This window comes from Gekko japonicus, unplaced genomic scaffold, assembly GCF_001447785.1.
Source record: "Gekko japonicus isolate JY-2015 unplaced genomic scaffold, Gekko_japonicus_V1.1 scaffold76, whole genome shotgun sequence".
In the NCBI taxonomy this organism is placed as follows: Eukaryota; Metazoa; Chordata; class Lepidosauria; order Squamata; family Gekkonidae; genus Gekko; species Gekko japonicus.
Window position 1 is genome coordinate 1,279,282 of NW_015166420.1, and position 23,179 is coordinate 1,302,460.

The 23,179-nt window shown below is 50.9% G+C and overlaps 1 protein-coding gene across 2 annotated transcripts in view; it reads left to right on the top strand.

Moving 5' to 3' along the window:
- The first annotated feature begins 14,033 nt into the window (after nucleotides 1–14,033).
- The window catches only part of LOC107110836 (tyrosine-protein phosphatase non-receptor type 11-like), a 93,026-nt gene continuing 83,880 nt past the window's right edge, over nucleotides 14,034–23,179 (top strand). For both annotated transcript variants that reach the window (XM_015411664.1, XM_015411665.1), the window contains exon 1: nucleotides 14,034–14,108. In XM_015411664.1, coding sequence (XP_015267150.1) covers nucleotides 14,095–14,108 — 14 coding nt within the window. In that variant the 5' untranslated portion in view covers nucleotides 14,034–14,094. The remainder of the gene's footprint in view (nucleotides 14,109–23,179) is intronic.

Below are 23,179 nucleotides of genomic sequence, written 5' to 3' on the forward strand. Positions count from 1 at the left end.
CTCCGCGACATGTCCCCAGCTCGTTGGAAACCTGTGACTCCCTCTCACTGTTGCCTGGTTAATGCAGCAAATAGGGATGTACCCATAGTGCCCTGCGAGCTATGACAAAATGGAGGCAGCTTGGTCTGCTATAACAGAATCCAAACAGAGAAAGTAATGCAACACCTTTAGTAGGATCAGAGTCACAAAACACCGAGTGTTTGAATGTAACTTCCAGTTGGCCTGGATGTTTAAAAAATTAGGGCAGAGAAGACAAAAGATGTGGCTGATAAAGGACATGGGTAGAAGCCCTGTCTACGAGACGTTGCAGTCTTCAGGTGGTGATTTGAGATACTCTTTGCAGGTAAATTAGGTTAAAGTGTGTCCTCAAAGCATGCTGGGGAAAAGAAGCGATGGCCAGTCTTCTTTTGAAAATAGAAAGGCAGTTATTCAAATCTGTCTCTGGATCAGAATACAAAGCAGCTTTGCTGAATTCCTGTCCCCTGGTGCTGTGCCTGTGAAATTCTCTGAGTTGTGCCCAAATGTCTGTCTCAATCTAAAACCGGAGGCTGCGTTTTTGGGTTCCTGCCTGGGATACAGGTGGCCAACAAAGACTCGCGAAAAAGATGCAATTAAACGAGACCCGTTGTCCAACCCCTCTGTTAGAAATTCTTGGGTCGAGGCCACATCCAGTTCTCCAAAAGATGGCCTCTCAAAAACCAGACTTTGGTGTCTCATTCTCTCTGCCATTTTATCCTCCTCGTGTCCCTTCTGTGTCGGCTCTTCAGCTTCGCCCATCGTTTTGAGACAAGAATCCGTGAAGGACAATGAACCCCGTCAACAGCCCATAAAACGTCTCGGATACAGAAAGGGCAGAGAGCCGTCATCCCAATAATGTGCTCGGACTCCTGGCAGATCATTAATGCTCATAGTTTAAATGACTGGACCTCTTTTGTATCTCGTCGCGTAGCACCTCGACAGCTGCGGAGAAAAGAGAGAGGCCAAATTCCCACCGCCCGGAAGTGAAGTCAGGAGGGTTTAGCTATCCTTAATTCAGCACTGTGCCCCCTCATAACGGGCCTAGTCCTCCACGAGATGATAAACCTACACGTGGCCTGTGCCATCTCAGAGCGGAGTTGGGGGCTCATATGTCTGAACAAGCCACCGTAGCCCACACAAGAACCCCACAGATAAAAGCCGAAACACTAAGGAGAAGGGTTCTAACTAGACTTCTCCCAGACGCGATAGTTTTCTATGCGCGCAGAGGTTTCATACCCGTGATCATTCAATGTTGCAGGGGTGGCCAGACTGCGGCTCGGGAGCCACATGTGGCTCTTTCACACATATGGTGCGGCTCCCGGCAGGATGGCTGGGGAAGTGAAGGGGAGACATGCCTCCCTGATGGGTCTTCCCTTCCCCAGCCAGTGTTCCCCTCCCTGGGTAGGCTTGAGGTGCAGGGGGAGCAGAGAAAGAAAGCAATTTTAACTTAAATGTGTTCTCAAAGCTCACACACACACATACACTGGCTGGCTTGGAGAAGGCATTTGTCTCTTTAAATCCCTTCTCCAAGCCAGCCGGCATGGGGGTGTCAGGGGCTTGGAGGACGCATTTAAAGTTAAAGCTGTTTTCTTTCCCCCTCCCCCCTCTATTTGCTTTCTTTCCACTGTTCTTTCTGCCTGTCTTCCCTCCCTCCCCATCCAAAGTTAAATGTGTTCTCCAAGCCCCGCCACACCGGCAGACCGGCTTGGCTCAGAGAAGGCATTTGTCTCTTTAATTCAATATGCAAATTTGCATATTTTTTCAATAAAAACACGTCCGTTCGTGTCTTGTGGCTCTCAGACATCTGATGTTTATTCTGTGCGGCTCTTATGTTAAGTAAGTTTGCCCCCCCCCCTTGCAATGTTATGAGCGGCCCCAGCCTGAAGTAGTGCTGCAAAACCACAGGATGTGTGCACAAGGCCATCAACACAAGTGGTCTGGGGTTCTTTTAGGAGAAGAGAAGAGATTGGATTTATACCCTGCCCTTCACAGAGTGGCTTACAAACGCCTTTCCCTTCCCCTCCCCACAACAGGCACCCTGTGAGGTCGGTGGGGCTGAAAGAACTCTTGTGAGAACTACCCTTGAGAGAATAGCTCTGAGAGAACTTGTGACTGACCCAAGGTCACACCAGCAGATTAGAGTCCGTGCACTTAACCACGACACCAAACTGGCTCTCTTTTAGTGCAGGTATTACCACTCCATTATGTTTTGGCCTCCTCCCTGACACCTGGATTCCCTGCTTGTAACAGCAAATATTGAGTGATGAATACCAGCTCATTGGCAAGAGGGAAATCGATGCGGTTATGTTCTTTGTGGGAGCTTATGTTCTCCGTGGGGGAAAGTGTCCTCGCAGTCCTAAACAGAGTCACACCCTTCTAAATCCATTGATGTAACTCTTTAGGATTTCATAGTAACTAAGAAGCAGAAGCAGAGGTTGGATTGGTACCCCATCCTTCAGTACCCGAAGGAGTTCCGGAGCGGCTTACAATCTCCTTTCCCTTCCCCTCCCCACAACAGGCACCCCGTGAGGTTGGTGGGGCTGAGAGAGCTCTTTCAAGGACTGCTCTTTCAAGAAAAGCTCAGACAGAACTACAGCTTGTCTAAGGTCATCCAGCAGCTGCAAGTGGAGGAGTGGGGAATCAAACCCAGTTTTCCCAAATTAGAGTCCGTACTCCTAACCACTACACCAAACTGGCTCTCAAACTAAGGAGCCCGTGTCCTGGCAATCAGAATCTATATAAAAGCTAATTCAGTGAAAGCTACTGGGGTGGACCAGCTGACACCCAGTTAGAGCGTTTCCTCAGTGGAACAGGCGTCCTCGGGAGGTGGTGGGCTCTCCTCCTTTGTAGGTTTCCAGACAGAGGCTAGATGGCCACCTGTCAGCAATGCTGATTCTGTGAACTTAGGCAGGTCGAGAAGGAGGGCAGGAAGGGTTGCCTCAGTGCTTAATTCTCGTGGCCCTTTCTTACACGCCCAGGGAAATGCTGATCACCACTTTGTGGTCAGGCAGCAATTTTTCTCCAGGCCAGTTTGGCCAGGGATCCTGGAGGCTTTTTGTCATCTGGGCGTGGAGCAGGGGTCACTGGGTGTGTGTGTGGGGGAGGTATTTGTGAATTTCCTGCATTGTGCAGGGGGTTGGACTAGATGACCCTGGAGGTCCCTTCCAACTCTGTGATTCTATGAAGATTAAGAATTCAACAGCAGCAAAGCAAAATTCCAGGCACTGGAGAGGGATGGCAAAGAGGAGGCCAAGTGAGGCAGCAGAGGGGAAGATGGATCTGACCAGTGTTCCCTCTAAGCTGAGTTAGTGTGAGCTAGCTCACAGTTCTCTAGACTCCGGCTCACACCTTTTCGCCTTAGCTCAGGAAGGAGGGCTCCAGAGCAAACTAATCTATGCAGCAGCCAAATAGCTCCCACACAACCTTAATACCAGTCGCTCACCAAGTAGAATTTTTGCTCACAGGACTCCACCGCTTAGAAGGCGCATTGGATCTGACCTATGGGTCTCAGGGAATTCTCCTGCACGGGCCCAGTTGAAACGAATGGGCCAGGCCTCCCCAGGTTCATTGCAGCCAGGCATGCAGAAGGGATCTTCCTGGTGAGTTGTGCCCACCCGCCGGGCAATGTTGTGTTGTTTTTCTGCCTCAAACATCCGCATTCGGATCCAGTGCAGGGCTCAGCTAAAGGACATGGGTTCCGCTCTCTGATCAATTTTTAATGCATATCCCCCCCCCTCGTGCCCCCCCCCCCCAAATTAAAGTATTATGGAGGCTTCGATCTGTTCACCTGGATTATTTTTTTACAGTTTTTGTTCTTGTTCTTTGCTTTAAAAAAAAATTGTCCGCAGGGCTTTTTTTTTTAGTTTAAATTGACCCTTGTGAACTGTTGTATGAATTCGGAAGGTCGAGGGGCACCAGAGAGTGCGGCATGGCTTAATATCATTACTAACCTGTGTCTTTTGTCAATTGCCATGGAATAAAACGTTTGGAAACTCTTCTATACATCTATTACTTATTAATTCATTTATTTGGGGGACCTTTTCCCCGTCCTGCCCCACAAGCGGGCTCAGAGTGTAATTTCGTAGAAAAAGAGGTGCAGGAGCTCATTAGCATAACTCATTAGCATAACTCATTTGCATATGCCACACCCCCTGACATCACCGGAAGTGTGTCAGAAAGCAACACCCACCGCTCAGGCTCCACTGGACTGTTTTGGATTGCTAGCTATTGGGGGGGGGGGGAACGTGCAGATCTGTCCTCGCAGAGGAGGGAGAGCTTGTACCTGAATAAACCTTGGTCTTAAAAAAAACGCGCAGATCTGCCCTCGCAGAGGAGGGAGAGCTTGTACCTGAAGGTGGGCCGGGGGCGGGCTCTGCAACTTACCTGGCTGCTTCTTGCTCCTCGTGGCCTGACTGAGGGCTGCTGGGAGCAGGAGGTGGGGCTTGTTGCATGTTATAATCCGGCATTTTGCCCTTGTTAGAAGAAGAAGAAGAAGAGATTGGATTTATACCCCGCCCTTCACTTGGAGTCGCAGAGCGGCTTACAAACTCCTTTCCCTTCCTCTCCCCACAACAGACACCCTGTGGGGTGGGTGGGGCTGAGAGAACTCTGACAGAAACTGCTCTTTTTCAAGGACAGCTGTGACAGAGCTTGTGACTGACCCAAGTTCACACCAGCAGGTGCAAGTGGAGGAGTGGGGAATCAAACCCGGTTCTCCCAGATTAGAGTCCGCACACTTAACCACTACACCAAACTGGCTCCCCTGAGCCTCCCCTGAGCCTTCGGGGAGGGCGGGATATAAATTCAAAGAATAAATAATAAATAATATAATAATGTGCCCGCCCCCTGGGCTCCTTATGGCCGGAGCTCCGCTTCTGTGCGCTCCCGCAGGAAATGACCCCTGCTTACATCATAATAAGCAATAAAACAATTCCATAAAAACATCAGCAAGTTATGATTAATTCTAACAGAGTTAACATTTAGGAGACCAATTTTTAAAAGGTAAAGGTTTCCCCTGCTCAAAAGCCAGTCGAATCCGACTCTAGGGGGTGGTGCTCATCTCCGTTTCCAAGCTGAAGAGCCAGCACTGTCCGAAGACTTCTCCATGGTTATGTGGCCGGCGTGACTAGACGCCAAGGTGCACGGAACGCTGTTACCTTCCCACCAAAGTGGTACCTATTTATCTACTTGCAATTTCTCGCTTTCAAACTGCTAGCTGGAGCCAGAGATGGGAGCTCACTCCGTCACGCGACACTCGGGTCTCGGACTGCTGAGCTGCCGACCTTCCAGTCTGCAGCTCAGCGTCTTAATCTCTGAGCCCCTGCAGCCCAGTTTAAAATACTTGATGGTGATTAGTTTTGTTCCAGTACGTGCTAGACCCAGGCCAGGTGGGGGCAGTGGGGCACTTTGATGGTATAAATCAGCCGCTCCCGGCACCGGTTAATATAAATAGCGCCATGGAGCAACTGAAAGCTTGGGAGGCCAATGTCATTTGACGTCCGCTTTCTCAACCGAAGGCCTGATGGAATAGCTCCATTTTACAGGCCCTGCAGATGCTCAATGGGGAGCCTATTCCACTCGGCCGGAGCCAAGACCGAAAAAGCCCTGGCCCTGGCTGAGGCAACTCCAATCAGCCCTCAGCAATCTCGCCCGTAAGCCACGACCCCTCATCTGAACAATGGGGATACTACCGCCTACCTTAAAAGAAGAAGAAGAAGAGGAGAAGAAGAGATTGTATTTATACCCCGCCCTTCACTACCCAAAGGTGTCTCAGAGCGGCTTACAGACTCCTTTCCCATCCCCTCCCCACAACAGGCACCCTGTGAGGTAGGCGGGGCTGAGAGAGCTCTAACAGAAACTGCTCTTTTTTCAAGGACAGCTCTTATCAGAACTACGGCTTGCCCAAGGTCATCCAGCCAGGTGCAAGTGGAGGAGTGGGGAATCAAGCCCGATTCTCCCAGATTAGAGTCCGCGCACTTAACCACGACACCAAACTGGCTCTCGCCATAAGAATTAAAGCATGCTTGTGTAAGCATTCATATGCTACAAAGCGCTAAACGTTATTTGCTGCATGGTATTATTAACGTGTGAAATAGTATTTTATTTTCATAAAAACCAAAAACATATTCCATGTTACATAGTTCATCACCCTCGCTTATGGAGTCACTTTACAATACTTCCACATTTATCAAATTATACAGACATTCCCATCTTTCTATAAACAGACTTTCCTTTTGTCCCTGAAGCGTTACACTTAGTTTATCCATCTCTGCTACTTCTAATAACCTGTGTACTAGGTCTTCTTGGTTAGGTATATATTCTTGCTTCCAATATTTGGCTATTAATATTCTAGCAGATGTTAATATATAAATTATCAGGTACTTGTCTTTCCATCTAATGCTCTCTGGCAGCATGTTTAGCAGCATCGTTTCAGGAGATATCGCTATTTCAATTTCTGTTATTTCTAATATAACCTTCTGCACCATTTCCCAGAACCTACGAATCTTTACACAACACCACCACATGTGAAAAAAAGTGCCCACCTTACATTTACATTTCCAACAGTTCTTACTGATTGTGGGAGCACATTTAGCTATCCTGTCCGGTGACCAGTACCATCTATGATATAATTTATATATGTTTTCTTTATAGTTAACACTTCTCATGAACTTTATTGATTTCCAGGTTTTCTTCCAATTATCCATACTTATATTGTGGCCTACATCCTTTCCCCAGGCAAGCCATGTCTTATTAGTAGCTTCTTCTTTTGCCCGCTCTTCTAGCAAAAAACTCTTTATCTTCTGTATCATTTTATCGCTACTCGAAGCCCAAATTTTATCTAGCTGCGATTTACCATCCTCAAGCCCTCTCTTCTCATCTTTGGCGTACCTAGACTGTAGCTGTAATATTTCCCACCAGCTGCATGGTATTATTATCATTGGGAGGGAAGGTGGCGTGGGATAGCCCGGTCTCATCGGATCTCGGAAGCTAAGCAGGGTCGGTACTTGGATGGGGAACCACCAAGGAAGACTCTGCAAAGCTAGGCAAGGACCAAGAGGAAGAGGAAGAGACTGGATTTATACCCTGCCGTTCACTACCCAAAGGAGTCTCAGAGCGGCTTACAAACTCCTTTCCCTTCCTCTCCCCACAACAGACACCCTGTGAGGTCGGTGGGGCCGAGAGAGCTCTGAGAGAACTGCTCGTGAGAGAGCTGTGCCTGACCCAAGGTCACCCAGCTGGCATCATATGGAGGAGGAATGGGGAATCAAACCCGGTTCTCCAGATTAGAGTCCGCCACTCTTAACCACGACACCAACCCCCTCTGCTTCTCACTTGCCTTGAAAGCCCCTTGCTGGAGTTGCCATAAGTCAGCTGTGACTTGACAGCACACCTGCATGTATTATTATGGCAGCTAATCTTACAGGGCAGGGCCTTTTCTCATGTCAGCCTGCGCACTTTCAGATCTGCTTCTCCGCCCTGCCTAGGAGGCGAGTATACAGCTTCTCCCCTTCCCTAGAATGGCAGTCCAAAGACAAAGGTTTTCAGCCTCCAGATGGGACTCGGAGATCTGGCATTACAACCAGAGGTCATTTCGGGGGGGAACGCGGGGGAACGCAGTCCCCCGGGTGAGGTACGGGGGCGGGGCACATGACGAAGCCCCACCCCCTGCTTCCGGCCGCCCAGCTTCCGGCCCTCATTCAGCCAGGAGGAGGCAGGAGAAGAGGGAGGGTAAGTTGCTTCCTCCCCGCCTCTCCCCACCCCTGCCTGCCTGGGGCCAGGGAGGGCCTTGGCGGGGCTTCCTCGCACTCCCGCTGGCCTTGCAGGTCCACCGCCGGGCCCCTGATGTCAGGGGGTGTGGCATATGCTAATGAGTTATGCTAATGAGTTCCCCTAGCTCTTTTTCTACGAAATGACCCCTTATTACAACCGATGCTCCCTCTAAGCTGTGGAGTCCTGTGAGCAAAAGTTCTACTTTGTAAGCTGCTGGCATGAAAGTTGTGAGCGAGCCACTTGGCTGCTGCCTAAATCAGTTTGCTCTGGAGCCCCATCCTTCCTGAGCTGAGATGGAAATCTGTGAGCCGGAGGCTAAAAAACTGTGAGCTGGCTCACACTCACTCAGCTTAGAGGGAACGCTGGTTACAACTGATCTCCAGGCGAGAGGGAGATCAGTTCCCCTGGAGAAAATGGCAGCTTGGCAGGGTGGACTCTCGGGCACGGTCCTTTGCTCACCCTCTCCTCAACAAACCCTTCCCCCCCAAGGCTCCACCTCCAAATCTCCAAGAATTTCTCAGTCCAGAACTGGTAACCCTCACTCACTGCCTGGACTGAAACGTGTATAAGAAATCCTGCAGCCCTTGCAGAGGCAGGCTGGGAGACTGCAAGGCGGCTTGCCACGGGGTGTGCGTGTTTGGGTTGAGATCACTCTCTGCTCCCCCCCCCCAGTGATTTCCCAACAATGGCCTTGTTGTACGGTGGCAAGAACGAGCTCGTCACGACCGTGCCTCCCTTTTGTGTGTCTGACGCAGAGCTGCAAGGGATGGGGGAGGCGGCAGCTGGTGTCTGCTGGCCAGAGATGACAAAGGGACAACAACCTTGGCTTGCTGGGAAGGAACAGGAGGCAGGACCCTGGTTTTCGTGCCATCGAGGCATTCTACTGTCTTGGGACTGCTTTTTGCAAAAACACTGGGGCCGTGGCTCAGTGGCAGGGCATCTACTTGTCGTGAAGTAGGTCCCAGGTTCAATCACCTGCATCTCCGATTAAAAGGATCAGGCAACAGGTGATATGAAAGATCTCCGCCTGAGACCCTGGAGAGCTGCTGCCAGTCTGAGTAGACAAGATGGACCGAGGGTCTGATTCGGTATAAGGCAGCTTCATGTGTTCACATGTGCGTGTTTGCGGAGGGGCTGTGGCTCAGTGGTAGAGCCTCTGCTTTGTGTGCAGAAGGTCCCAGGTTCAATCACCTGCATCTCCGATTAAAAGGATCAGGCAACAGGTGATATGAAAGATCTCCGCCTGAGACCCTGGAGAGCGGCTTCCAGTCTGAGAAGACAGGACTGATCTTGATGAACCCAGCGTCTGAGTCCATAGAAAACAGCTTCGTGTGTTCATGTTTTCACTGATTCAAGTACATTTTTTTTACGCAAGCGGCTCCTCTGAGCTCAGCGTGGTTACACAAGGGTGAGGCTGCCTGGCGCTTCTCTGCATGAGTCACTGCTCTAGTACATCTCTGCATGAGTCACTGCTCTGGTGGGAGTGGGTAATTCAGCCAGTGGGTCATGCAATTCTTCCTGATGTAAAGAGGCTACTGGGTTACCAGTTCTCAGAAGATTCTCTGCTCTGGGTTTGTTAACCTGCCAGTCAGGTAGTGCTCCCATAAGAACATAAGAGATGCCGATGTTGGATCAGGCCAATAGCCCATCAGTCCAACACTCTGATTCACACAGTGGCCAAAAATACCAGTGCCTTCAGGAGGTCCACCAGTGGGGCCAGGACATTAGAAGCCCTCCCACTGTTGACCCCCCCCCCCAAGCACCAAGAAGATAGAGCATCACTTGCCCCAGAGCACCTATCTATACCTTGTGGCTAATAGCCACGGATGGACCTCTGCTCCAGATGCTTATCTAATTCCCTTTTGAAGCCGTCCATGCTCCCAGAACAACAACCCACACAAAACGATGCGGGCTCCACCAAGATGGGCCTAATTCTTATTCTTGCACGTGCCAGACATAAACCCAGGGTGCCATGCACCTCTCGTTCCAATTCAGAACAAAACTGTCCCATCCTGAAGTCTAGGAAACTCAGTCCTCCCCAGTTGGTGTGACAGCAGCAGAGCCATTCCCTGCAAATCCTCAAGCAGGTTGTACCCAAGCAATCAGTGACCACAGACTCTGCTACCTACATCTGCACCCTGAAACCCGCTGGTCCAGAAACAGGTTGGGGCGAAGCCAGACCTGCCAAACTTTCTCTAGCAGAGAGGACAGACGTTTGCCTGTTCAGACTCTCTGACTCGGTAGCAAAGGCCACGGAAAGAGAAGGGACCGTTTTGTTCTCTTCTGCCCTTTGGGGTGGTTCCGGAGCGATGGAAAATCTGACCGGCGTCACCAACAATGGTGCCTCAGTAGTCTGAGAGGAAAGCTTTCGGAGAAACAGGATGACAACTTGAGCTCCCTCGGGGTTGTGTGCCTTGGAGAGAAATGATGGCTTGCGACAGGGCCCTTGGAAGGTGTGGACAAGTGCGTCTGTGGGGGAAAACCGGCGAGATGTGACTGGCAAACATCATGAGCTCACTGGCATTCCTCGTCCTTTGGATTTCCCCTAAACAGATGTGGAATTTGCCCGACTCCTTATTATAGCTTTGTCAAACGGTTATTTTGTGCTGTTCTCTGTGGGTGCGTCAGCAGCTGCAGGTTGGAGTCGGGAAGACATCTCTCCCCCACCACCACCACCACAAAACCCAATCAGTGGCTATTTTGTGTTCTTCAGATCTTTAATCCCCAGCGCCTTCTCAGCCTCTCTTGCAGCGGCTCACAAACAATTGAACGCTCTGGGATAAAAAAGACTCTGCTATTTAAAACGCGTTAAACAAGATTCATGTTACAAAGTGCCCCTTTTTGACAAATTAGCTGCAGAGAACACTGTTGGCCATCGTGTCCGTCAGACTGGCTTGAAAACACACACGCTGGCTGCAGAGTAGAGATGATTGACTTAAGAACATTAGAGAACTTCAGAGAAGCCAATGTTGGTTCAGGCCAATGGCCCATCCAGTCCGACACTCTGTCACACAGTGGCCAAAAATACCAGGTGCCATCAGGAGGTCCAGCAGTGGGGCCAGGACACTAGAAGCCCTCCCACTGTTGACCCCCCCCCCAGCACCAAGAAGACAGAGCATTGCTTGCCCCAGACTGAGAGTTCCTATCTATACCTTGTGGCTAATAGCCACTGATGGACCTCTGCTCCAGATGTATATCCAGTTCTCCAGATGGACCTCTTTGGTCCACAAATGGAGCACCCTCACTGAGAAAGAGCTGGCCCCGATAGCCACTGGCTGGATTTCAAGCACACAGTTGCCAACTGACCGGGAGGAAACACTGGCCAGCTCCTTGAATTTGCCCCTAGGAGTCCAAGGCCACCACCTCTGGGCTCAGGGAGGCGGGGGAACGTTTCCCCCCCCCCCCCCACGGTTGCCCAACTGATGGCTGGTGGGAGCAGGGGCTTATGTGCCCGCCCCCTGGGCTCCTGACTGGCGGAGTGATGGTCCGGTGCGCTCCGGCAGGAACTGAGGCCTGAGCTTCATTATTTGGCCTTCCAGAGAACATTTACATGGAAATAAAATCCTATTGTGTTGGATGGGCCTACTCCCAGGTAAGTCTGCATAAGAGTGCAATTTTATTCACTTGGAACACTCTCGCCCTCTAGTGGCCACATGGGTTGCTTCGGAGGCAAAACTGCAGGAGTGTCTACTACAAAATATTGATCTAAACTGGTTTAAACAAGCATTTCTTTCCCCCCAAGGTATCCTGGGAACTGTAGTTTTGTGAGGGGGATCTAGAGAGAGCGCCCATCATGGAATTACAATTCCTGGAATATTGGGGAGGGGAGGGTAAATGTCTATAAAACAACAATAACAATGCCACATAATTGCAGTCATTTGCAACGGAATGGGCTTGTCCACACAGGATAACCGAGCTATGAATGGTTTCTTCCATACAGCACAGTATCCAATGAAGTGTGGATGTGGCCCAGGTCTCTTTACAACCATCACGTATGTTTGTATTTCAACTTTACTCCAAAGAGGTCAGATTTCTGTGCGAACTCTGCAAAGGTGGCTGACAAAGTTCAATGGCTGTAGCTTCCTTCCTAGTGTGGGAGTGCAGGCAGATCGAAGCTCTCCTCTTGGGTTGTCAGTGAACTCTTAATGGCCTGGAGCCTTTACTCCTTGCAAAAAGGCGGAGGGCATCTTATATTGCAATCTGGACAGCTAAAACAGGCGCTCTCCGGTTTTTGCTAAAGTCTGTAATTAAAAAAAAAAAATCTCACCTTGAGAGGTGTGGTGTCCTCCCCCCGTTTCATTCTCCTTCATGGATCCAGCAGTCTTCCTGCATGAAAGTTTTAATTAGGATGCTATAAGGTTATTTGGAGAGGTGGAAACCCTGGCATTTCCCTTTCTTTTTTCTGTCTTCAGCACAGCTTAGAGCAGGGGTGGCCAAACTGCGGCTCGGAGCCACATGCGGCTCTTTCACACATATGGTGCGGCTCCTGGCAGGGTGGCTGGGAAAGGGAAGGGGAGGCATACCTCCCCAATCCGTCTTCCCTTCCCCAGCCAGTGTTCCCCTCCCTGGGTAGGCTTGAGGTGTGTGTGTGGGGGGAGTAGGGACAAAGTAACTGTAACTTTAAATGCAACTCATTTAAACTCAAAGCCCCCCAACCCCTTCTCCAAGCCAAGCCAAACCAAACCAGCTGGCTTGGGGGTGTGGGGTTGGAGAACACGTTTAAAGTTAAAAATGCTTTCTCTCTCTCTCTCTCATTCTCTTAGACAAATATAATTAGCAAACAGATATCATTGGACAAATAGATATCATCAATATCTGTTTTTACCTTTTGTTTTTATTGTTGGCAGTCTCACTTGATGTTAATAAAAAGCAAATTTGCATATTTTTCAATCAAAATGTGTGTGTAACACTTGTACATGTTTTGCGACTCTCAGACATCTGACATTTATTCTATGTGGCCCTTACGTCAAGCAAGTTTGGCCACACTTGGATTAGCATTACCATCTTTTGAAAAGTGAAGCAGAGGACATATCGCAGGACTGACTACTTCAAACGAGTGATTCCTATGAGAAATCTCATTTGAAATACCCTTATCCCGTTCAGGCGGGGACAATTGCTATCAACTAGGAATATTCCTAACTTTCAACCCAAAAAGAGAATATTTGCATCATTTTTTTTAAAGAGAGCCCCAAAGAGGATGGACATACCAGAAAACAGAGGACACCTCCTCTCAAAAGAGGACATCTGGTAACCAGTGTTCCCTCTAAGCTGAGTTAGTGTGAGCTAGCTCACAGTTTTTTAGCCTCCGGCTCACACATTCTTAACTTAGCTCAGGAAAGAGGGCTCCAGAGCAAACGAATGTATGCAGTAGCCAAATTGCTCGCTCAGAACTTTAATGCCAGTAGCTCACAAAATAGAATTTTTGCTCACAAGACTCCACAGCTTAGAGGGAACATTACTGGTAACCCTGATACAGCTAGACAGATAGTCTGTGTTTTGCCCTGACAAAGAAAACACGCCCTTTGGGGATCCGCTGCCGCCTGCCCATTCCAGGGTTGCCATCTGCTCAGGGGGAAACAGCCACCTGTGCTTCTTAGCAGCCGTTTGAGGCGCACCAGTCAGCCACAGAACCTAGTTTGAGTCCAGGGGCACCTTTAAGGCCCACAAAGTTTAATTCTGGATAGAAACGTCCGTGTGCGCGCCCACTTCTCCAGCTGCATAAGCCATGTGCTTGCCCAACCACATTCGCCCCTGAACGGCGGTTGTTGCTGAGCGCACAGGAGCGGGGAGCTGGGGGAACGTTGGCAACCCTGACGCCCCCGAGATCAGCCCCGCTTTCCGAACCGACGAGAGACCCGCACCTTTCCCGGATCATTCACGGCAGCTGTCCCCGTCCCTTTCCTCGGGGGACCCCGGGAGAGCCGAAAGGACTGCGTCATTGGGGATGTGTGTGTGCCTGGCCCTTTAAGGCCCGCTCCGCCCGTTGCTAGGCGGCGCCTGTTGCCAAGCAGGGCGGGGCGCGGTGGGCGGGGGAATCCCCCTGTCGCGAGCGGTCACGAGGAGGGCTTCCCCCTCCGCGGACACGTGGTGGCGGGGAGGCGTGTCCCGGCTCGGTCCCCCTCTCCGGCCAATGGGCGGCTGGGGCGTGGGCGGAGGGGCGTGGCCCGGCCGGCGGGGGGCGTGGCCGGGGCGGTGGTGTGTGCGCCGGGGAGCCACGCCCTTGGGCTCTTCTCGCTTGGCCGCGGTCCGGGCGGCGGCTTCGGGGCTTCGCTGCAGGCGGCTGCTGGGCTCCGGGTCGGGGTCGCCATGACCTCCCGCAGGTAAGGGGGCGGCGGCGGACAAGGGGCCTGGCAAAGTCACGTGGGTTTCTTAAAAAGTTATTTCCTGGCGGGCGTCTGAAAACCCGGGAAGCGTCGAGCCCGGTGCTTGGGGGGCTGTCCAGGTGCCCCGGGGAGCTCCCGAGCAAAGCACGGAGGCCAATAGCGTTGCTCTGCTGGCTGTTGTCATCTCGGAGGTGCACTGCTGCTGGCTGTGGAGGCTCTGTTGCTCGCTCGCCGCAGCTCGGGAGGAGCGGGGCAAAGATCCACCGAGCCGGTGCTGTTTTCTGAGGGCCCCAGCCAGAGGCCTTTAAGAAGCTGTCTCCTCCCCCCCCCCGCCCCCCACACCACACCGCAGCCCCATCCTTCCTGAGGCTTAAAAACTGAGCTAGCTCACACTAACTCAGCTTAGAGGGAACACTGCCCCCAAGTAGAGTGGGAAGGCAACAGCCCCTCTAGGCTGCTTCTGCACATGGAGGTTCCATTGCTGACTCTCACCAGAGCTGCCTTGCAGGATCAGAGCAAAGGTCCCACATCTTGTTGGGGAGGCCTCTGGGAAGTTGTTTTCTGTGGTCCCCCCACCCTTTCTGACTTTGAACATGGAGCTCTCAGTCCTAACTATAACGATGGCCAACAGTTTCTCTCTTGGATCAGATCTGACCATATTTTGTGTCTCGATCAGTGACCGCCTCCAGAACGTTTGCAGTGGACCCGACTGGGTTGGACAGAGGTCTGTCCTGTCCCGTATCGGTCACCAGGAACCCAGAAGTCCTCCATTGTTTTTCCAAGCAGTGCTTGAAAAGTGCTCGCTGCCCCCTCTTTGCCCCTAACATGGGGTATTTCCATGGTCCTAATGGAAGGGAGGATCCGTGGCTCTAGTGGCAGAGCATCTGCTTGGCATACAGAAGGTCCCAGGTTCAATCCCTATCATCTTCAGTTGGAAGGACCAGGTAAGAGGTGATGTGGAAGACCTCTGCCTGAGACCCTGGAGAGCTGCTGCCCGCCTGCGTAGACAATACTGACCTTGATGGACCAAGAGTCTGAATCAATATAAGGCAGCTTCAGCATAGTTTTGGACAGGGGCTGTGGCTCAGTGGTAGGGCACCTGCTTGGCATGCAGAAGGTCTCAGGTTCAATCCCCGGCATCTCCAGTGAAGATCTGGTAGTAGGTGATGTGAAAGACCTCATCTTGGAACCCTGGAGAGCGGCTGCCAGTCCGAGTAGACGATACTGACCTTGGTGGATCAAAGGTCTGCTTCACTATAAGGCAGTTTAGTGTGTTCAATAGCTGCTGTTAGAATTAGCCTCCCTTAGCTGCCTGACCTATTGGCTTGTTCCGTGGCAGTGAGTTCATAAACTCAATTATATGTTGCCTTTTTAAAAAAGTTTTCTCTCTGTGTCCTGAATGTACTCGGAAGTGGTGCAGAAATCAAACAATCGCAGTTGTTAAAACGATAAAACAAGTCCTGAAAGATACAAAGTAGGGAACTGCAGCAGCGGCAGCTGGTACAAGCAGATTGGTGGACGAAAGAAGCAGTTTAAAAAGCCGTTCTCAATAAGGATGTCAGAGGTTAGAAATGGGCAGTAACCCCTGTGATGATTAAAGGTAAAGAAAAAGGTTTCCCTTGCTCGAAAGCCAGTCGAATCCGACTCTAGGGGGCGCTGCTCATCTCTGTTTCCGAGCCGAAGAGCCAGCGCTGTCCGAAGACTTCTCCGTGGTCATGTGGCCAGCATGACTAGCTGCCAAGGCGCACAGAATGCTGTTACCTTCCCACCGAAGTGGTACCCATTTATCGACTTGCAATTTTTTGCTTTCGAACTGCTCGGCTGGCAGGAGCTGGGGCCAGAGACAGGAGCTCACTCCATCACGCGGCACTTGGGTCTCGAACTGCTGAACTACAGACCTTCCGGTCTGCAGCTCAGCATCTTAACCTCTGAGCCACCGCGGCCCCTTCTGTGACGATTGGGCCGAGGGAAATATTGTAATGGGGGACCTTTCAGACTGCATAGAACTGATGTTGAACGTCTGAGGAGGTAGTGTGCATTGGAGGCCTTTGAGCAGGTATGAGGCCGCCTTATTCCCCTGGCTTTGATTGCCCAGGCTAGCCTGATCTTGTCCATGTTTGGAAGCTAAGCAGGGTCAGCCCTGGTTAGTCCTTGGATGGGAGACCACCACGGAAGCCCAGGGGCGCTACGCAGAGGCAGGCGGTGGCAAACCACCTCTGTCCGTCTCTTGTCTTGAAAACCCTACGGGGTCGCCAGAAGTCACTGCAGGGCCACCCTAAATCTCAAAACTGTTTTGAACGTCCTGAAATGCATGAGACGGCCACCTCTGAGCATGTGCAAGGTTTGCTTCTTGGCTTCCGCTTGCTTTCTCCCTCTCCTTCCTCCCCCCCCCCCGTGTGCTTCTGCAGTGGAGGCGTACAGGAGGGAGATTTCCATCACTGCAAATACGAGAGGTGGTTTTAGGGAGGGCTGGAGAGCGTTTTGAAAGCAAACTTGCCACTGGCTCCCTTGTGATTTTGCAACGGGGAATGGAATTTGGAGAGCCGTATTTCTGGGTTAGACGTTCAGAACAGCTGGCGGGTGAGCATTCTCTCCCCCCCCCATGACGTCACCCGCCTTGACCTCCTGTTCCTTCTCCGACAAGGAACTCGCTTCTTTAAAATACATCTTTGGATCAAGAAGTTGTTCTTGTTGTTCCGGTCGGAACCCTGGTCCCTTGTAGCGTTCGGAAGGCCCTGAACTGACCTCTTGAAGTCTTCGATGATGAAGAAGAAGAGATTGGATTTATACCCCGCCCTTCACTACCCGAAGGTGTCTCAGAGTGGCTTACAAACTCCTTTCCCTTCCCCTCCCCACAACAGACACCCTGTGAGGTGGGTGGGGCTGAGAGAGCTCTTGACATAAACGGCTCTTTTCCAAGAACAGCTCTTATCAGAACTATGGCTTGCCCAAGGTCATCCAGCCAGGTGCAAGTGGAGGAGTTGGGAATCGAACCCGGTTCTCCCAGATTAGAGTCCGCACACTTAACCAGTACACCAAACTGGCTCATTAAGCGTTCACTGTTGGCCATCCTAGTGGCATTTTGCAGGAATAAATAACTGATTCTAAGCTTCAGGTGGGTCACCGTATTGGTCTGAAGCAGCAGAACGAAGTTGGAGTCCAGTGGCACCTTTCACACCAGCCAAGAGCCTTATTCAAGGTATAAGCTGAAGTGCGCGTCCATACGAAAGCTTACACCTTGTATAAAACTTTGTTGGTCTTAAAGGTGCCATCGGACTCCAACTTGGTTCTGATCCTGAGCTTGTCAGCGTGGGGAGTTTTAACTTTCAGCAATTTTTTTAAACATTCCATCTGGCAGAAAGCACGCTGTGTGCAATAAAGTATTACTCTTGTTTTCCCCGTGACTATAATTTCCAACATACAATATAATTAAGCTTGCGTTGAACATGCTTGTGTATTAGAGGAGGCTTCGCTCTCCCGTTGGGAAATATCATTCCGAATACACTTAGCAGTCTTGCAGTGCGATTCTAAGCAGAGTTGTTCTCATCTGAGTCTATTGACTGCGATGGATTTAGAAAGGTGTAACTGTCTGGGACTAGCACGGCGTTAATCAGCCAAGCACATTAGAGGAAGATAATACGCTTATCAATATGTTTTTTATTATTTATTTTTTTAAAACTTAATCTGCGTCCTGCCTTTCTCCCTAATGGAGACCCAAAATGGCTTCCATCACTCTCTTTTCCATTTTATCTTCACAACAACTCTGCGAGGTAGGTTAGGCTGAAAATGTGTGATTGGTAGGGATGCGAACCCGGGTCTTAACCACCACACCACGCTGGCTCTCGAGGAAGTTAGTTTGTGCTTGAGTGTAGTTCTGCTTCTCTGGTTTGAGCTTCTTTGGTCCGCCAGAATTTAAATGCTGAAACTGACTTCCGTCGACAGGTGTGAAAACGCTTGTTTCTGGGCCTACGATGTCATAACTCTACCCCCCCCCCAACCCAATTACTAGATTGTATCTCCGCAAAAGTGTTTGGATTTCAGCGATGCACGGCCCAAAGCTAAACTGAGATGAAGAATGTTGAATGCAATGTTTAATTTCCTGGGTTTTTGTTTTTTTTAAAAAAATAAGGGATGCTGCTGACAAAGCTGCTACGGTAGAAGTTACTGTGGAGCACAGCGGCAGGTAAAGGTTCTTTGGGTGCAACTACATCTGAGCCTAGATGCCGGGAGCTGCAAAAAACAGTCAGGGGGAGGGGATGGATTGGGGAGCGGCAAGGTTTAATCCCTCCCCCCCCCGTGTTTGCTCTGGACCCCATCCTTCCTGAGCCAAGGCAAAAATGTGTGAGCTAGAGGCTAAACAATTGTGAGCTGGCTCACACTAACTCAGCTTAGAGGGAACACTGATTAGGGGCTAAAAGTGGCTGTGGGGGAGGTACTCCAAGATACTTGACCTTTTCCCTGGTGAGAGCTCAATTTTGGCCAGTGGGCGGCCCCTGAACCTATTTGCCTGCAGTAAACTTCTGGAGAAGCAACCCATTGCGTCTCTAAACAGGGGCCTTCGTGCTCTTAATCCCCTACACATGTGTACATGCGAGCATGAATTAAGTTATTACTACTGACTTCATTTGTACCCTACCTCTCCCCAAATGGAGACCCATCTCTCTCCTCCGTTTTATCCGCACAACAGCCCTGTGAGGTAGGCGAGGCTGAGAGTGCACGACTGGCCAAAGGTCACCCAGCGAGCTTCCACAGCAGTAGGGGGATTTGAACCTGGGTCCTCCCCTGGACCCTAGTCTGGCACTTTGACCGCCACACCACGCTATGCTCCACTTGTTGTGAAAACATCTTTGATGTGTTTCTCTCTTTGGGCTGCGTCGGTTGCTTCCTTTGGGGAGGATCTTTTCCGCCGAGTCAGCTCCTAATGGCTTGTTTCCACGGCTGCTGCAGAGGCGAATCGGCCCACGAAAATGGTTGTTTGTTTGCTTTTAACGTTTCTGCCAGTTTGTCCTTCAGCACTTCAACGGAATAGATGTTGCTTGGAGCTGGTTGGTCAAATGCTGCTCAGTGTGATGTGCTCGGTAACCCTGATTAGAGAAATGGGGTGGAAAACTCACTGGAGGGGTCAGAAACCCTTTGTGGACCATCCAGCCTGGGAAATTGGGCTGCCCGGGTTATGGCCAGAGGCCTGGTTCAGACAGGCAGGAGTACATGGCAGAGCATCAAGGAAAGGACTGTACCACTTCATGCTGCAGCAGATGGATTTCAGCTTTGAACATTGCTTTTTTTGGTGGTGGGATGGGGGCTCCTTGCATTTACTACAGAGGGAGATAGATTCTGTTTCAGTTCCACTTTGCTTGCCGATGTTGGTTTTCTATGGGCAGGGTGTGCATGCAAGCAGGTGTGCACACAACAGTGCGGAAGAGTCATTAACGCTGCGAAAGGACCGGCTGCGCACCACACAGTGCTTTTGTGTTCACGCGCTTGTGTTTTCGAGCACAGGCGCCGGAGACGATGGGTGTCATTTCCTTGAGCTTTCGCTCTGGGGGATAACCTGAAACCCAAGGAATGAGGCTAGCTTTGCACTAGACGGAGCATCTAAGAAGAAGGTGTGTGCTCCTCTTTGAATGCTGTGATACAAAAAAAGTTAAGATGTGAAGGAAAACTCCCTGCAAGTAGCCAAGGAGCCCCTCAGGGGTGAGTTCTAGCCGAGGCTGTTTTCTGTTGTGCTAATCCTCTACTTGCAGGGGAGGGTTTGTTTTTTAAAGGTTAGGTACCTGGCCTGAATTAGGTTCTAGGGTGCAGCCCAAAGGTCCACCATGCAGCTGTTTTGCCGAAGCTAAGCATGTTTGGGTGTAAACTGTGCCTAAGGACCCTGACAATAGGAGCGAGGTAGGCTATTAGTGAAGAAGAAAAGATTGGATGTATACCCCGCCCTTCACTACCCAAAGGAGTCTCAGAGCAGCTTACAATCTCCTTTCCCTTCCCCTCCCCACAACAGACACCCTGTGAGGTAGCTCTGAGAGAACTTGTGACTGACCCAAGGTCACACCAGCAGCTGCATGTGGAGGCGCAGAAGAATCAGACCCGGTTCTCCCAGGTTAGAGTCCACACTCTTAACCACTACACCAAACTGGCTCTCACTGTAATAAATAAATAAAACTGTAATAAATGCATAAAATAAGAGGATTCATCCGTTTTGCCCCAAACTCCAGCATGGTCAAATGGTTGGAGTCCTGGACTACGATACTGGAGAAAAACTGGGGGGGGGGAAGGGGGGGGACTCAACCCAGGATATGACTACGAACCAAAAAGCGCTAAGCTAAACCATATATATTAAAGTACAAATATTTATTAAGGTGTACACATGTTAAAACTTTCCTGATTAAAAATCACTTTGTCTAAGATCTGACTATAAAAGCTTATCCTCTATACATATATATGATGGGTAAATAATTTACAACTGAAGACCAAACGCGTTTCGGCCCCTAAGGGCCTTCCTCAGTGGTCACCATTATCTATATATTCTAGACACACATTCAAAGACCTGTTACAGAGTTTTAGTACACATATAATTTAACCAGATGTTGTTTCCTTGTATACTTATAATTGGACTCCTGGTATTAGTGATGGGACATATGTATAGCCATATCACCTCCACAATTTATCCTGGTAACAGCGATTTTGTAGGTCTGAATGTATGTCACGGACAAAACGGAGGGAGGGAGAATGCCTTTGGTGGCCTTGAGGTCTTCGGAGGCAGAGTGGACTAAAAAAATGTACTAAAATAAATATATGCACGTTGCTGGTCTTCTCGCTGCTCCCGGGGAGCACAGTTATGCTTCTGGAATCTCAGGCCCTCTGGATATCCGTGGCTGGGCTCCAGGGCTGGGGGTCCTTTGGTGTGAGGCCGAGAGAGCGCCTTTCTGCTCCGTCACCACGGCTGGCTGACTCCAGAGGTCAGGCTAAGAATAACCACACAGCCTGCCGGGTGGAGATCAAGGGCCTCGGGCCGTGAGGTTGGCACGCCGCTGGGCTGTCACTAGATCCCGGCCGCCCTCTGCCGCGTTCCTAGAAAGGAGCGGCTTGGCGGGCACCTGAGCATTACTCAGCGGGTTTTTTCTTCTTCTCCCCAGCTGGCGGGGATTGTGGGGTGGGTTCGCTCGCCCTCCGGGTAAGGCCAAGCCGGGTCCGGAGGCCACACAGGAAGCCTGCGGCCGGCTGATTGCAAGAAGCCGGATTTCCCTTTGGCTGTGTTTTCTTTAAGCCCGAATCAGGAAGGGGAGCTTCTGTTGTGGTACGTGTCGGGTTGTCAACCTCCAGCTGGGGCCTGTCTCCTGGAGTTTCAACGGAGGCGGGTTACCAAGCTCCAGATGGAACCTGAATGTCTCCAGAATTACACTTGCTCTCCCGACCCGCAGAGGGCTGTTTCCTTGGAGGAAATGGCTGCTTGGCAGGGTGGACTCAGTGGCAGTTTGGTGTAGTGGTTAGGAGTGTGGGCTGTAATCCGGGAGAACTGGGTTTGATTCCCCACTCCTCCACTTGCAGCTGCTGGTGTGACCTTGGGTGAGTCACAGTTCTCTCAGAGCTGTTCTTTCAGGACCAGTCCTACCTCCGCCTACCTCACAGGGTGTCTGTTGTGGGGAAAGGAGATGGTCAGCCGCTCTGTAACTCCTTCGGGTACTGAAGGACGGGGTACCAATCCAACCTCTTTTTCTTCTCTTCTACTGCACTAGGGTTGCCTGTTCCCGCCAGCCCCCAGTGGGGAATGGGGGTGGGGTAGGGTTTTCAGATCCAAGTTGAGAATCATCGAATGTTAGAGTTGGAAGGGACCTTGCAGGTCATCTAGTCCAACCCCCTGCACTCTGCAGGAGCATAGCCGAAAGATAGCCCTGAAACATACCCGAAAGATGGTCGTCCAGCCTCCACTTGAAAACGTCCAGTGAAGGAGCATCCACCACCTCCAGAGGCAGACCGTTCCACTGCTCAACCACTCTTACAGTTAGGAAGTTTCTCCTGATATTTAGCCGGTATCGACTCCCTTGTAATTTCCGCCCATGCAATCTAGTCTTGCCTTCCAGGGCAAGAGAGAACAGATCCGCTCCATCTTCTACGTGAGAGCCTTTCAAATACTTGAAGACTGCAATCATGTCCCCTCAATTGGAAAAAGGTTGTTCCGTTGGAGAAAGCGGTTGCTTTGCAGTTGGGTTGCCAGTCCTCCCAGGGCACCAGCAGGGGATGGAGGGTGAAGTAGGTTTGACAGGTCCAGGTTGGGAAACTCCTGGAGATTTGGGGGTGGAGCCCGGGGAGGACAGGGACCTCAGTGGGCAATAATGCCATAGAGTCCGCCCTCCCAAGCATCCATTTTCTCCCCGGAACTTGATCTCTGCAGTCTGGAGATGAGCTGTCATTCCGGGGGATCCCCAGGTCCCACCTGGAGGCTGGCATCCCTACTTTGCAGGATGGACGCCACGGCACTATAACGCACTGAGGTCCCTCCCCATACCCTGCCTTCCCCTGGCTCCAGCCCGAATCTCCAGGAATTTCCCAACCGGAGCTGGCAACCCTAGCAGGATGCCACCCACTGTAGCTATCTGAAGGACAGTAAATCGGCGGCACCTTTCCCTCAGTGCCATAACTGCCAGCACGTTCCAGACAAAAGAGGGCCAAGCGTATGGAGCAGAGGTCCATCAGTGGCTATTAGCCGCGTTCCGTACCCCTCGGCGTCTTGTCATGCCAGCTGCATGACCCCGGGAGAAGTCTTCGGACAGCGCTGGCTCTTCGGCTTGGAAACGGAGATGAGCACCGGATCCCTAGAGTCAGATTCGACTGGCTTTCAAGCAAGGGAAACCTTTACCTTTACCTATAGATAGGAACTCTCCGTCTGGGGCCAGTGATGCTCTGTATTCTTGGTGCTTGGGGGGGGCAACAGTGGGAGAGGGCTTCTAGTGTCCTGGCCCCACTGCTGGACCTCCTGATGGCACCTGGTATTTTTGGCCACTGTGTTGACAGAGTGTGGGACTGGATGGGCCATTGGCCTGATCCAACATTGGCTTCTCTTATGTTCTTAT